Source organism: Mesocricetus auratus, unplaced genomic scaffold, assembly GCF_017639785.1.
Source record: "Mesocricetus auratus isolate SY011 unplaced genomic scaffold, BCM_Maur_2.0 Super-Scaffold_100009, whole genome shotgun sequence".
In the NCBI taxonomy this organism is placed as follows: Eukaryota; Metazoa; Chordata; class Mammalia; order Rodentia; family Cricetidae; genus Mesocricetus; species Mesocricetus auratus.
Genome location: NW_024429193.1, coordinates 84,944,751 through 84,959,188, shown reverse-complemented (window position 1 = coordinate 84,959,188; position 14,438 = coordinate 84,944,751). Strand labels below are relative to the sequence as shown.

Genomic DNA, 14,438 nt, shown 5'->3' with positions numbered 1-14,438 from the left:
GAGTGTAATGTGTCGCTACTGGTTATGGTTACCCCTTTTTATTAAACTATTGAGACTTAGTCCTCCAGTCTAATGAAAAGATACTCTTTAAAAACCGGATCTCCCACTCCAGCCTCCACTCCCCAGCCCCTGATAGCCACCCTGCACTCTAGCTCTAGAAAACCAACTTGTTTTTCCTTTTTTCTTTATTTTATTTTTCACCCTGACTGCAGTTTCCTCTCCCAGTCCCTCTCCCTCATACCCCTTTTTTTCCTACCCCCAATCCACTCCTGTTTCTGTTCAGGAAAGGGCAGGTCTCCCATGGTATCAACAAAACATGGATATCAAGTTGCAGTAAGACTAAGCACCTCCCCATGGATTAAGGCTGAGAAAGGAGACCTAGAATGAGGAGTAGGGTCCCAAAAGCTGGTAAAAGAGTCAGAGACAGCGCATGTTCCCACTGTTAGGAATCCCATTAGAGGACCAAGCTATACAACTGTAATATATATGCAGGGGGCCTAGGTCACTCCCATGTAGGCTCCCTGGTTGTCAGTTCAGTCCCTGGGAGCCCCTATGAGCCTAGGTTAGTTGAGTCTGTGAGTTTTCTTGTGGTGTTCTTGACCCCTCAGGCTCCAACAATGCAGAAATCAACTTCTTAATGTTATATATTTAAAATTGTGTTTCATATGAAATTCAGGATTTTTTTTATGGCTGTGAGAAATGTCTTTGGTACTTTGGGGTAAGGGCTCCACTGAATAAATAGATCACTGTGGGCAGGCATTGTGTTGAATCTGTGGATCAGTTTGGCTAATAATAATATTCTTTTGGTCCATGAGCATGAAGAATTTTCATTTATTTTTAGCTCATACCTTAAAATATTTCACAATTAGTAGTTGTACAGGACTTAGACATAAAGTCTGTAGACAGGTCTCTGCTTTATTCTTGGCCCAAACCAGATTGATCATCACTAGCAGGATCCTTGAAATTCCTTAGTGGCTACAGATATTTTTTTTTTTTTGGTATATATGTTTGGCTTTGAGTCAGTTTCATATACCCTGGACTGACCTTGAACTCATTGCTATAGACTGGATGACCTTGTAATGAATTTTTAGGTGTGAACTACCGAACACATCCTAATTTTGACCTTCATTTATTGGATTACTAGCTTGAGACACTGTGCACGAAACAGGAGTGAAATATAAGGAGATGTTGGACTTGACACTCTACAGAGAGACAATTAGCAATTACAGACTTCCTCTGATTCATACAAATCACTGTGCCATTAATGTCTCCATAAAGTAAGGTTTAACCACCATACTGATTCTCAGCCGGGAGGGAGAAAGAGTGTTCAATCACCCATTCTACCAAGAGAACCCATCAGAATCTTCCAGAAGACCTTCTTCAAAGAATGTCTTCCTTCCGGTCCCCAGGTGGGGTGTCCCTAGCTTGTTGAGACTCTCTGCATATAATTCAAGATGTTATAGTGGGGAATGCATTAGGCAGCAGATACAGAAGCAAACAGACAAAAGAAACAAATTGACAATAATAATAGCGCATATAAAGGTTGCAACAATGCCAGATGGTAGTGGCACTCACCTTTAATCCCAGCACTCCGGAGGCAGAGGCAGGTGGATCTCTGTGAGTTCAAGGCCAAGCCTGGTCTACCGAGCGAGTTCCAGGACAGCTAGGGCTGTTATACAGAGAAATCTTGTCTCAAAAAGCAAAGCAACAACAAAAAAGGTTACAGCAGTTAAGTAGCAAAGGGTTGTCTTATTTCTCTGATCTCTTTATTTTCTAAGTAAGCTTTTACGTTTTTGTTTGGTTAGTCACTTATTGTGGGGATTGGTCCTAAAACCTAGAGAGCAAGCACTCCACCACTGTGTTACGTCGCCAGCCTAGATCCCTCTTTTTATATATCCCAATACGTCATCATCAGTCCTAGAAGATGTCCCTTTCTACTCCACAAGAGTTCTTCTGAGCATTGGTGGGTGGAGACCAGTCGTGATGTTTGAGCCATGACAAGCACATGTATGTCTGGAGGTTGGATCTGCAGTGCTCTGAGTTCTCTCTGTAACACCTAAGGGTAAATAAAAAGCCTAAGATAAGAAGTGCTAACGGAGTTTTGTTTACCTACAGACTGCAGCGGAATATGTAAAATCTCGACTCCCGGAGGCCCTTAAACAGCATCTCCAGGATTATGAGAAGGACAAAGAAAACAGTGTTCTGTCTTACCAGACCATCCTTGAGCAGCAGATCTTGTCCATTGACAGAGAAATGCTGGAAAAGTTGACGGTATCCTATGATGAAGCAGGTATGTTTGTTATTAACACACACACACACACACACACACACACATACACATACACACACACACACACCACCACCACCACCACCACCACCCCCACCACCCCCACCACGTAACTCCTGGACCTTGGCTAAATCTGGCCCTTTTTCTGAAGTGGGTGATTAAGGGCAAATTGGACTTGATGTTATACCAGTTTTTGTGTCAGAACTATTCCGGGTGATGCTCTCTTCATATCAAGTCCCTGTAAGCGTTGCCTGCTGCAAATGGAGTGTCTCTGGCTCTTTATCCTCTGTGCTGCCATTGCTCTAATCTTCTGCCGTCACTTCGGTTTCGAATGCCAGATGAAAACCAGTAATCGGACAGCTCTATTTGATTTGGGAAATTTCTCTTTTATATCAGAAATTGTAGTCCCTCAAATGGTACTTGTTTAACCCCTTGGATTGGTCCTTTTTTTCTTCAGCAACTCAAATGACATCTGTTCTCTGATTCCACAACAGACATTTGGTTGACAGCATACCTTACATCCCCTCAAGTATAACTTAAAAGTGAAGCCATGGACAGATTCCCTCATCATGACGTTTTCATCTGTTGTATAGTCTGTTAGCTAAAATCAATTTTATGGAAAGAGTGAAACATTATTTAGACTCACTGAAACTGTTAGTAAAATGAAATTTAAGGCAGGGGTGTGGTCCAGTTAGTAAAGTGTGATAGCATACAGACCAGAAACAACCAGGGAAGGAAAGGGTGCGTTTCATTTTACACTCCTGGGTGGCAGTCCATCACTGAGGGGTGCCTAGGCAGAAACTCAGGGCAGGGACTGAAGCAGAGACCGTGGAAGGATGCTGCTTCTGGCTTGATCCCCGTGGCTTGCTCGCCCAGCTTCCTTACACAACTCAGGATCTTGTTGGGGGTGGTAACACCTCCTACAGCAGCCATAAATCTAAAAAAATCGTATCACAAACATTCCTCGGGCCAATATGGAGGAGGTGGTTCCTCAGTTAAGGTTTCCTTTTTTCCAGGTGACAAACTAATCAGCAAGCCTGTCATGCACAAGACTCTGGGTTTCTCAGCACAGTATGAACTCAGAGCCTTGTGTATCAGATAGGCCTGTGGCATGTTCAGACATGTGCACGTGCTTGGCCTTTGGAGACAAATCCTTCAGTGCTGAACTAACCAGTGAGCAGGGAGTAAACACAGGCGCGAGACTTCAAGGGTCCAAGTTTCCAGGCTTAGTGCTGACGTGATCGTTAGAATATTAATCTCTTAGAACCTCGGTATGCAATTCATAAAATTGAGCTAATATTCCATTGGGTTGTTCTAATAATAAAGGATATGATATTTGATCATGAGGTCCTTAGAATTCCTATGACTGATTAATGCTTCTAATGCTGCATAGACAAATTTGGATCTTACCAGTCTCTCGCACCTTGTTAAGGGGTTCTTAAGGCCTTTTTTCTTGGGAGAAAAACTTTTTCAGAATGTCTTTGAAAGCTCTGAGAAGCTAAACAACGCCTGTGTAACTCGCGGCATGAGTTCTTCTTGGCCTTGGCCTGTCCGAGCAGGGAGGCAGGTCTGCTGGAGACCGGGTGTTTGTGGATAAACAGAGAGGCACGGTATGCTGTAAACCAGGAGGCCACTGCTTCCTCCTCTGTCGCTCATGCTCGACTGATTTAACTAAATCAAGACAAGAAAAAATAGGAGAAGATATTACTACTCAGAAGAAAGCTGTTACATCGCAAGAGAAGGATCCAGAATGGAAAGTGTCAGCATTTAGTACTGTGAGGTAACCACCCCTCACTAAGACCCTCATTGGCGGCAGCATCTGGCCTCTTCCATGCTGTCTCGGCCTTTGCTTTCTTGCATTTTAAATCCACCATCCCAGTGTTAGGAAGGGGCAGGCTGTTAGTTAGGAACACCTTGGTATAGTGGTAGATTATTTATGGTTTATTAAAGCTTGCCTGCCGATTCAGAAAACAAAGTCAGCCACAAGCCATAGAAGCCAGGCACGCTTTAATCCCAGCAGCCAGAAGCTAGGAGGTGAGGTTACACACTTTAATCCTAGGACTCAGGATTGAGAGGTAGACAGATAGATCTCTGTGAGTCCAAGGTCACCCAGATCTACACAAGTTCGATCCAGTCCTAAAGAGAAACAGCTCACACAAAGACGATCTCGCACCTGGATCACACCCTTTAATCCAGCACTAGAGGGTTGTAAAGACAGGAGCAGGGTCTTCAGTAGTCAGATCAGACATTCATTCTCCAGCCATGGCTGGCTGCTTTGCTTTTCTGACTCCTCAGGCAAGCTTTAACAAATCATAAGTAATATATCACCACACCTTGGTCTCTGGAGAGGTTAATTTGTCCCTAATGCTCATCCACTGCAGTGTCAGCCTAAGTGACTTAATGGCAGTTATCACCATCGGTGGCTTCCAAATGTCTAAAATAGAATCAGTGGGGGGTGGAGTGGGAATCCTTCAACATTTCTCTACAGCATTGCCTCAGAACCTTTTCTCCTCCCCTGCCCCTGCCTTGTTGAATAAACTGTTTTCCCCTCTTCTCCTTTAAATACAACTAACCGTGTTTACCCACAATTCAAATAGCCAATGCCCAGCAACTTGACATTCAGCAAAGAAATGGGAAATAGGCAAGGCTTGATAGAACGTCCCTATAATCCCAGTGCTCAGGAAGTAGAGGCTGGAGGGGAGAAGCTCACGGTTAGCCTCTGCAGTGCAGTGAACTTTGGCTAGCCTGAGCTAAAAGACCTTATCTCAAAAACAGGGGGAAAAAGAAACAACTTAGAGACATGACATACACAATGGGGTTTCCAGTCTCACCTGGAGCCTTCATGCTGTTACTTGATGCAGCGCTGAAGTCATTTCTTATTGTATTGGACAATGAACACGTCTGTGGCAAAGGTCAGCAGACTCAAGGTCAGAAATTGTGTTATTGTAAAACAGCTGTACCTTTCCATGCCAGAAGGTATGAACAAATCTTGCTGAAGCCCCTGTTATAATGACACTGGCCTTCCTCGAGGACCCCACCCTCCTGGCCTGCTCACCTTTCCTGTGGGGACAAAGTTTTACTAAGCTACTCAGACTCCCGTGGCTGTCACATGAGAGCAGCCCTTTCCAAACAGGCGAGCTCTAGGCTCACGTTGCGGAGGTTCTGCTGGGCAGTCTTTAGCCATGGGGCAGAGTGCCATGACAGCAATGTATGGCAGAGTGAGGCTGCTCACTTCATAGTGCCTGGGAGCAGAGAGAAGCAAGGGGGGTCCCGGTGAGATGACGCGCTTCCCTTGCCTTCTGAAAATGCCATGGACCCATTGACAATCAGCACACTGATTGAATCAGAGTCACCATGACTGGTTACAGCCATCAGAGCCTTCAGCTGAGGACCAGACATCAGCACCAAAGATTTGGGGGGTGGGGGCCTTGTCTCCAGGTCATCATGGGATTCAACATAGGGGTGAAAAGAAAATAACATAGACCATAGCACTAGCTTAGGATTGTCACTTGAGTGGTTTACAGTTTGATGACTATACAAATAGAGAAGTTTTATGATAAAAAGGTGACACTGTGTTCAGAAACAAAAGATACAGATTCTGTTTCTAACTCCACTGCCGAACAGATATGTGGCTTCAAGTAACTAAACATTCACACAGCCCATTTCCTATGAACTGATAGCGTGAATACAATCTCATGGATGCCTTCTTGTTCCGAGTGATGTTTCTGGTCTCCTGAGGCTGGAAAGTCAGGGTAGCTGTGGTTTCTGAAGGCTGCATATGGATGCCAGCTTCCCGTTTGCCCTGTTGCCCTTCTCTCACTGCCAGTGTCCTTTGTACCTAATAATTGACTAGAAGGAGACAGTCCCAGTTGTCCCCACGTTTGCACATGAATATGCAAATCGTTAGTGATGGATGGGGAGTGAGATGACTGTGGGAGTCCAACAAAGGCAGATTTTGCTGCTGTGCATGTTGACCCGTGGCCACAATCTACCAAGTAGGGTATGAGGCAGGGGGATCAGAAGGCCTGCCTGGACCACTAGAGCCTGTGTCTCAGAAAACCAAGTCAAACACAGGAAAGCCCCTAGGATTTTGGAAGAAAACGTTCTGAGTTTTGTCATTCATGGGTTCTCATAGGTGGTTTAGATTCTTTCACTAGCATTTGTCAATGCTAAACAAAATAAGAGGTGAGATTCGGTTTGTTTTGTTTAAATTGAAGCACATGTTCACACATTTTAACATATTGGAGTTAGCACAGAGAAATTTCCAAGGAAGGAAAGCAATGGCACGATTTGTGAAAACAATTGAAACAGCATTTCACTGTCTGAGAAGCCCCACAGGAGAGGCAGGAGAGAGAAGCTTTCTGTACATCACCTATTATTTGTGCTTTTGCAAGGGACCTTGTTTTTAATTGTCTCATGTGCTTGTGCATGAAGAAAAAAACCTATGGCTTTCTTTGCTAAAGATATGGTGGCGTGGTTTATCATTCTGTGTGGGAGGGATTTTGAGGAGAGCGGGCCCATTTTTATTTGAGTGACTGAGCCTGTGTCTGGCTCGAGAGCCCTAGGCTGTGGAGCAGAAGTCTGGAAACAGGCGCACAGATACCTGTCTCCTCGCTTGCCTTCAGCAGCCCGGTGGCAGCCTCTTAGCCCTCGTTGCCTTGAGACAGCGGTGTCCTGGACTGCTTCTTAGCTCTCCCCTTTGCTCCCTTCTCAGACAGGCAAGGGTGTTTAGCTCTGTTCTTATAGTTCACTAGAGACTCAGCTCCCCGTTGAGTGCACGCACAGACAACACTTGGAAAGCCGTTCCAAGGGCTGTGTGTTATGTTAACCTGAACCCTCAGGTAAAGCCGACACCTGCAGGTCCCCTTACAGGTGCCAGGCGGTCACACAGCCTCCCCAGAAGAGGATGCAGGAGCAGCAGCACCTGAGTGAGACTCTGGAGAAGGCGCCCAGACACTGGTGTGCTTTCTGGAGAAAGAAGTGGCTTTTAAAACAGGAAGAGAAATGTGCTGTTAGCAATTTAGGAGTAGCTGAAGGGCTCCCCCCTACTGAGGTTACTTTGTTCTCCTTGAAATGGATGATACCTGAGAGTTACATCTGTGTTTTAATTGAGCCATTAGTGTCAGAGTAATCAGTGGTCTGAAAGGAAAGCCATTTACTGTCACAGGGAAAGACCGCACAGCAGTCCAGCAACCCAGATGCTGAAGAGAGAGTGAATTATTTAGGGCCCTTCCAGGTTGTCTAAGAGCACGGTAGAAAGTGTGGTTACAGCAGGAAGTTCCTCATGCTGACAGGCTGACTTTCTCAGGGTTTCTCAAACAGGCCCCCGGGGAGGAGGAGACACTGAGGCTCCCTTACTTTTATCTCCTGTCAGTCTGTCCCTGGGTGAAAAGCTGTCTTCTCAGGGACTCGCTGGCAGGAACTGAAAGGGAGACAAAAACGAGCCCAAAAGGGACTTCCAAAGGGACCCTTGGTCCTGACTGTGCGGCGCGTTACAGCTTGGCAGTCTGACTTACTGTTCTGTTATAAGGGTAATGGAGACACTTTGGGGGGACATTCTTAAAATAGGGAAAATGGGAGAGAACAAGACAATGTTTAATCTTACCATTTAGTATCTTTAGTGCATTTCCCTCTAGTCATTTTTCTCTGCTGAGTTTGTTACTTATGCCCAATTTTATATCTTTTTGCAAAATTTAACACTGAACATACTTCTTCATGAACTCATAAACTACTTATGATGGTTGATAACTTGTTTGGGTAACTATATCATAGTCACTATGCCTGTGTCCCTTTAATGTTTTTTTAATATAATACATATTTCAATTCTCATTCCCATATAGAATCCCTGAATTTTGTTGAGTAGTAGTATGATTGACAGATACATGGAGACTTTTTAATGTAACCAATTATTAGCCATAGGAAAGGAATGGAGAAAATAGGTAGCCAGAATTCACTTATAAACCAAGAGCTTTCTGGTCGATAATTCCTAGCCCTGCCCACTCCCCTCTGCTTGAGTTCTGAAGACCAAACCCAGGGCCTCATGCTTGCCAGGCATGCACTTTAACAATTGAGCTGTGTATTGGGCCCTAATTCCAATGTTTAAGCAAAGCCAGTTTGTATTTAATTTGTTTTATTTTTCCTTTATATCCAGGATTTTAAACAGCTAATCTTGTGTGTGTGTGTGTGTGTGTGTGTGTGTGTGTGTGTGTGTGTGTTGGAGAAGAATAACTAAACTTTCCTACCTATGAAATAGGAAACTGCCTCATAGCTTGAAAGTGCCTCCGCATGTGATTCTGTGCTTGACTCTTGCGCTGTAAAACAGCAGCCTTGGTTTCCTAAGATTCTCCCAGCTTTAACAGTGTGTGACTCTGTCTTCCCTGTGTAGACATTGACCACATGAGCACCTGAGCCAGGCACGATGGACCACTAGAAACATCCAGATGGCCACGTGGTCCTTCACTCAGGATAAAGATTATTTTGAGTATGTGTGTGTGTGTGTGTGTGTGTGTGTGTGAGTGTGTGTGTGAGTGTGTGTGTGCGTGCATGCGTGTGTGTGTGTGTGTGTGTGTGTGTGAGTGTGTGTGTGTGCGCACATGCTTTTACAAACACGTGGTGGTAGGAACCCTCAGAGCCATGGCTTCAGTAAATGGGCAAAGGAGGAAGAGCTGGCCTTGGGAAGGTTTGATTCACTACATCAGAAAGTCACAGGAGTGCCCGTGAGTCTTTTGAACTGTTTGGCCGGCTGCGTTTGAAACGGTTTAAAGGCAGGCTTTGTGGGGTGCTATCTTCTATGTGCCTGTGACTATGAGCCATTCATTGCCTTACAGATCTGTTCCTGCCCTCTGCCATGCCACTACCTACCGAATTCTGAGCACTGCTCTCCAAGTAATTCTAATGAGCTTGATTAGATTGCATTAATATGTGATCAGCACTGCCTGCTCGCTTATGAAATTCCCAACATAGAAAAAATTATAATTCCAATTGGATCTTGCAAAAGTAGTCTGATTAGGGAGTTATTGAAAGAAGAAAATCAATCCACATTTTTCATTTGCTTCATGGTCTTTAAAATAGAAAGCTTCAAACCCACTCTGAAGATATATTAGTGCAGATTTTATGGAGGGCAAGATGAACATTTAAAATTTCAGCGAATTCTGCTGAGTAAACTGTTACAAGTTAACACTGAAATTTAGGCTATCAGCAAATGTCACCTCCAGTGATTCAGACTTTGTGCAAGAGCTGTACCTTCCTAATCAAGTTGTCATTGTTTGCCACAAGAGAAGCAGAGCTGCTACCTGTGTCTGAAGTAGGTTTCATAACAAGGACTAAGGAGAACATATACACATCAAAGGAAGTACTTGGGCCAGGCGATTCCGAAAGAGTAGCTGGTGCCTCCCACAGCTGCAGAGCTTCCCTGGCCTGTCTCTTCTGTGCCTCTGAGCGTTCATAGTCAACATTCTGTGGGCTTGCTGTGATGCTTGCTACAAATTTTAAGGTGATCCAAGTTAATAACAAGCCCTTTACTTTGTAGAGAAAAATAAGATGGTCTTTTGAATGATAGGATTTCTTGTATCTGGACTGTCCTCTTACTGTGTGGGAGTCAGACAAAAGCATCCTCAGGCTGACCTTTACACTCTGAAGATCTGTAACCACAGGACTGTACTACCATTGAAGTCATTTGTAAGACGTTGAGTTCTGTCTCTCCATCTGCTAGACACTCTTGGTTTCATTCAGTAAATTACCCTGTGAGACACATGGTTTTCAAGCCACCACCTAGTGGCTGGAGGAATTCATTATGTTGATTTCATTAATTAATATCCTTGCCTCTACTGTGTGGCTTAGGCCATTAAGGCCGAGGCTGGTGTGATGGGGAGTTTTTGTCATGTGTACCCTTGAAAGGCTCCTGATTGTGCTGTTATAACCCTGTAATCGTCAGTCTAAGGGCAACTGACAAACAGCAGAGGAATCGACAGAAACCACTGTCTGCTCACACAGACATTTAATGTCTACCAGGTTCCAGTCAGGTGCTGGATCTGAGCTGTGGGGAAGGACAGGTAAGCTAGAAGAATTGTTCTGAATTTATTGCTAATCTTTGCTATCAGTATGAATCATTTACACTTCACTTTTTCCTTTCCAGAGCTCAATTGGTTTCATTAAACAAAAAGAAATAGCACAAATTACCTTTTTATTATGTATAACTGATGTGTTTACTTAAAAGTATAATTTACCATAGTTAATAATAATAATATTGTAAATCAGAAAATCAAAGTAAATGTGCTAACCACAAAATACAATGCAACAAAAAAGTGTCATACTGTGCTGTAATGAGTCACCTAATTTCTCCTCAGCTCTTTGACAGCTAGGGCAAAAGGAGGCGCCTGACAGATTACAAAATTCTGTTTAATAAACAGAATGAAGCTGCTTCTTTTTTCCTTCTTTTAAATTTCAAGACAGAGTTTCTCTATGTAGCCCTGGCTGTCCTGGAACTCTCTCTGTAGACCAGGCTCACCTTGAACTCGCAGAGATCCCCCTGCCTCTGCCTCCTGAGTGCTGGGATTTCCCCTGGGTTCCCCAGAAACGGAACCTGAAACAATGGCTCTCGAGTTGATTTAGGAATGTGAGCCTAGGGGGCTGGAACTGGGGACATTGGGTCTGAAGCAGGGAACACTCTCGCAGTGGGTTCCCTTCACAGTTACTTCTTAAGCAGGCCACATTCTTAGGAAGCTTATGGCTCACACTCACATTCCTTGGGTGACAGTTTAATCGCTGAGAAAAAAAAAAAGCAAACGATAGAGCATTCTAGACCAAGGGTGTTTCCAGGCTCAAGGGGTCCCCTTGCTAACAGTTAATTAAAAGACCAAGAGAGTGACAAGTGTCCCGGACCAGAACAGAATGTGCAATCTCCGACCCCCACCCAACCCCCACACTGCTCCCCAGGGAGGGTGAGGCCCTCCATGGGGAATCCCCAGAGTCTGTCATTTCATCGGGGCAATGCCTAGGCCCTCCCCCATGTGTCCAGGCAGAAGGTGGAATCTTATAGTATCACTTACCAAATGCAAGCGATTCATCTTGTGGTCATTTCCTACTTTAGACATCGATAAAAGCATATGTAAGTTGCTGGGTTTTTGCATTTTCTGTGCAGCATGCAGATAATGTGCAATTCAGTGCTCAATGAAGGATTATCCCAACTGCCACACATGCCAGCCTAACGCAGCCTAGACAAGCCAGATGGATTGTCGAACCTAGTTCCTAATGATGGCTAGGGCTACCTCTCTAGAGGCAGGAAAGAGTAGAAATCAGCAGGCGATTTGGAGATGGTGGCTTCAGTTTATGTCCTTGGCCATAAATCAGAAATGTCCCAAGTCCTGTCCTGGCTGGTAACCAGAAATGTTTGGGAGCTATTGTTAATCCCAAAGATTGAAGAAGAAAGACCACAAACCCAAATCATCATTGCCAAATTAATTAAAGCAAGCTTTTTTATTCATGTACACAGGCTGCCTCCCCCTAACACTACATTTAAGAGGTCAGCATGGGGTGTGAGGAAGACAAGGTTCTTACATACAGTTCAGGGGTAGGGAGTTTCCCAATGGAGGACTTGGAGGACAGAACAATTGGGGTTTCAGGAGTAGAACATAAGCATAACATTTTAGTCATAAGGACCTCCTGAAACAAAGACATGATTGCAAGGTGGTTATTAACAAGGTAGTCATAGCAACCTTTTGAAACAACAGGTAGGGTTGCACAGTGGTTATAGTAACTTTTTGAAAGAAGACATAATTGCTGTTTTCTGGAATAGGCAGTACAGAACCTTTTGTAGTTAAGGTGACAGGTGGGGCATAGCCTGACCCTTGAGAAACAGGTTTAATCATAAACAGAAATGAGCCTAATTTGTCCTTACTAAAATATGGCTTTTGAGCCTAAAGTGCAGGCAGACTGGTTAATCACCGTAATCCCTGGTCAGGTTCCTAAATGATTTTAGGGTTCCGTCTTTGGTGGGGGTGTTATAGCAGCTTTGATCCAGGCTCTTGGAGTTCCATTAGAGAAAGTTATTTCTCTGGCCTTGGTGGGTAGGGGTGGCTTTCCAAGCCATCCAAAATATGAGTTCATCCAGTTGGACCATCCCTAGAAAAGCAGATTTACCATAAGCCATGCTAAAGAGAAGGAATAATTGTCCTTTATTGAGATAACATCCTTTTCCTTCCCAGAATTCCCATGCCCTAGTGTAGCTGCTACAAGCCTCCATGAAGTTCTTTTGGCTCTGTCTGCCTTTCTGCTTCTTGACTCAGAACGTGTGACTCTTCTTCTCTTGTTTGTCTTCTGGCTATTTCAGGTGCTAGCCGGAGCCTAAGTATTCTTTTCCTCGTACTCCAGGCTTCTTGCAATCCCCGTGAAGTCCTTCACGCCTGTGTTTGCTGTACAATTGCTTGTCTGCCTTGCTGACCTCCAATCACACGGTGTGCCTGGCCCTCCCCCTCCCTACCCCAGCCTTAACTTAAGGTCCTACCTCTTTATTACGTGTACCTGTACTAACCTCTTTTTGAAGGGTGCTCCGAGGCGTCTATAGAAGCTTTACATACAGCATTATGTGAAGGAACAGGTGAGCTGTGATGTCACAGCTCAGCATGGCAGCTAGCGGGCAGCTCAAGCAAACAACCAAAAAACGTGGCTAATTGTTTCTGTGATAAGCAAATTCCGGTAGCTGGCTCTTTGAGCTTAGTGGCACAGTGAGTCGTTACTTACAACTTAGGCATGTGTTTTCATATGTGTCCAAAAAAGTAGTCACCTATCCGGGATAAGAAATTCTTAGCAGTTACTCTAGATGGAAAAACTATGAAACCATTAACTTTTCTTTTTGATGCCAGTATGTTGCTTGTATTTTTACCTTCACTATGTGTATTTTCTGTTTTTTGTTTGTTTTGTTTTAAATGAAAGTTAACAAAATCTTCCTAATGCGTAGGGAGTGGAGAAAGCTGTGAGTGAGTTAAGTTCTGAGTGAATGTGTATTTTGACATGAGCATAGCCTTTTGAGGACTTCAAGATGAATTAGCCCATGGCAAAGTAGCGAATCCATTACCCATGTGTGCCAGGCTCAAGAGGAATGGCAACATTCTCCGGATGGGATGGCAGCATTCTCCTTGGGAGTCTGAATGACTGCTTGTGAGTGACGGGTGGGTGTGAGCAAGACTGGCAACTGCGGCTTCCTCCTCCAGGATGTTCACAGACTGAGACTGCTCACCCCCAGAGACCTCCTACTGAAGCTGCACCCCACACATGGTGGCATTGATTAGGGAACCCCACCAGACCCCAGCTTCACTCTACTGTTGTGTCTGTGTGTCTGTTCTGTCGTCATCCCCTGACGTGTTCATCTCTAGCTCTCTCCTGAGCTACACTGTTTTCATTGTGAAGCCATGCAGTGAAGGAAAGTAAATAAAGTGAAATAAAAGTAAGTCCTTAGATGTGAAGTTCCGCTGGCTTTGTGATGACGCCTTGATGAGGAGATAGTGTTTAGAAAATAGTGGCTATGCACTGCATACGCTGGCCATTTTTCTCTTATCTCTGTTTGAAGTAACGGACACAGAGACTTCTTTTATCATTCTCATTACATTAGATCAGCTTACTTATAATTTGCTGGAAGTAAATTAACTTCCTGCCCAGGGCACATCGGAGACCTACAGATACTGGTTCTTTTTTTATTTTAAAACAATATTACCTCATTTTACATATCAATCCCACTCCCACTCCCTCCCCACCTCCTGCTCTCCTGCTCTCCCACCCCATCCCCCATTGACTCCTCAGAGAGGGTAAGGCTTCCCATGGGGAGTCTGGCACATCCCTTTGAGGCAGGACCAAGGCCCTCTCCCTATACCTAGGCTGAGCAAGTTATCCCCTCCCCCCAAGAGAATGGCTTGAAAAGGTCAATTTAAGCACTAGGGGTAAGTCCTGGTCCTCCTGCCGTTGGCCCCACAGACTACCAACTGTCACCCACATTCAGAGGGCCCAGTTCAGTCCTATGCAGGTTCCCCTGCTGTCAGTCCAGAGTCAGTGAGCTCCCACTAGCCTAGGTCAGCTGTTTCTGTGGGTTTCCCCAAAATGGTCTTGATCTTTGCTCATATTAACGCTCCTTCCTCTCTTCCACTGGACTTTGGGAACTCTG

The 14,438-nt window shown here is 44.6% G+C and overlaps 1 protein-coding gene across 1 annotated transcript in view; it reads left to right on the top strand.

Moving 5' to 3' along the window:
• Ppm1l (protein phosphatase, Mg2+/Mn2+ dependent 1L) overlaps nucleotides 1–14,438 on the top strand; it is a 276,634-nt gene that overhangs the window by 185,892 nt on the left and 76,304 nt on the right. Inside the window, exon 2 of the mRNA XM_005085690.4 lies at nucleotides 2,116–2,290. Within this exon, the coding sequence (XP_005085747.1) occupies nucleotides 2,116–2,290 (175 nt within the window). The remainder of the gene's footprint in view (nucleotides 1–2,115; nucleotides 2,291–14,438) is intronic.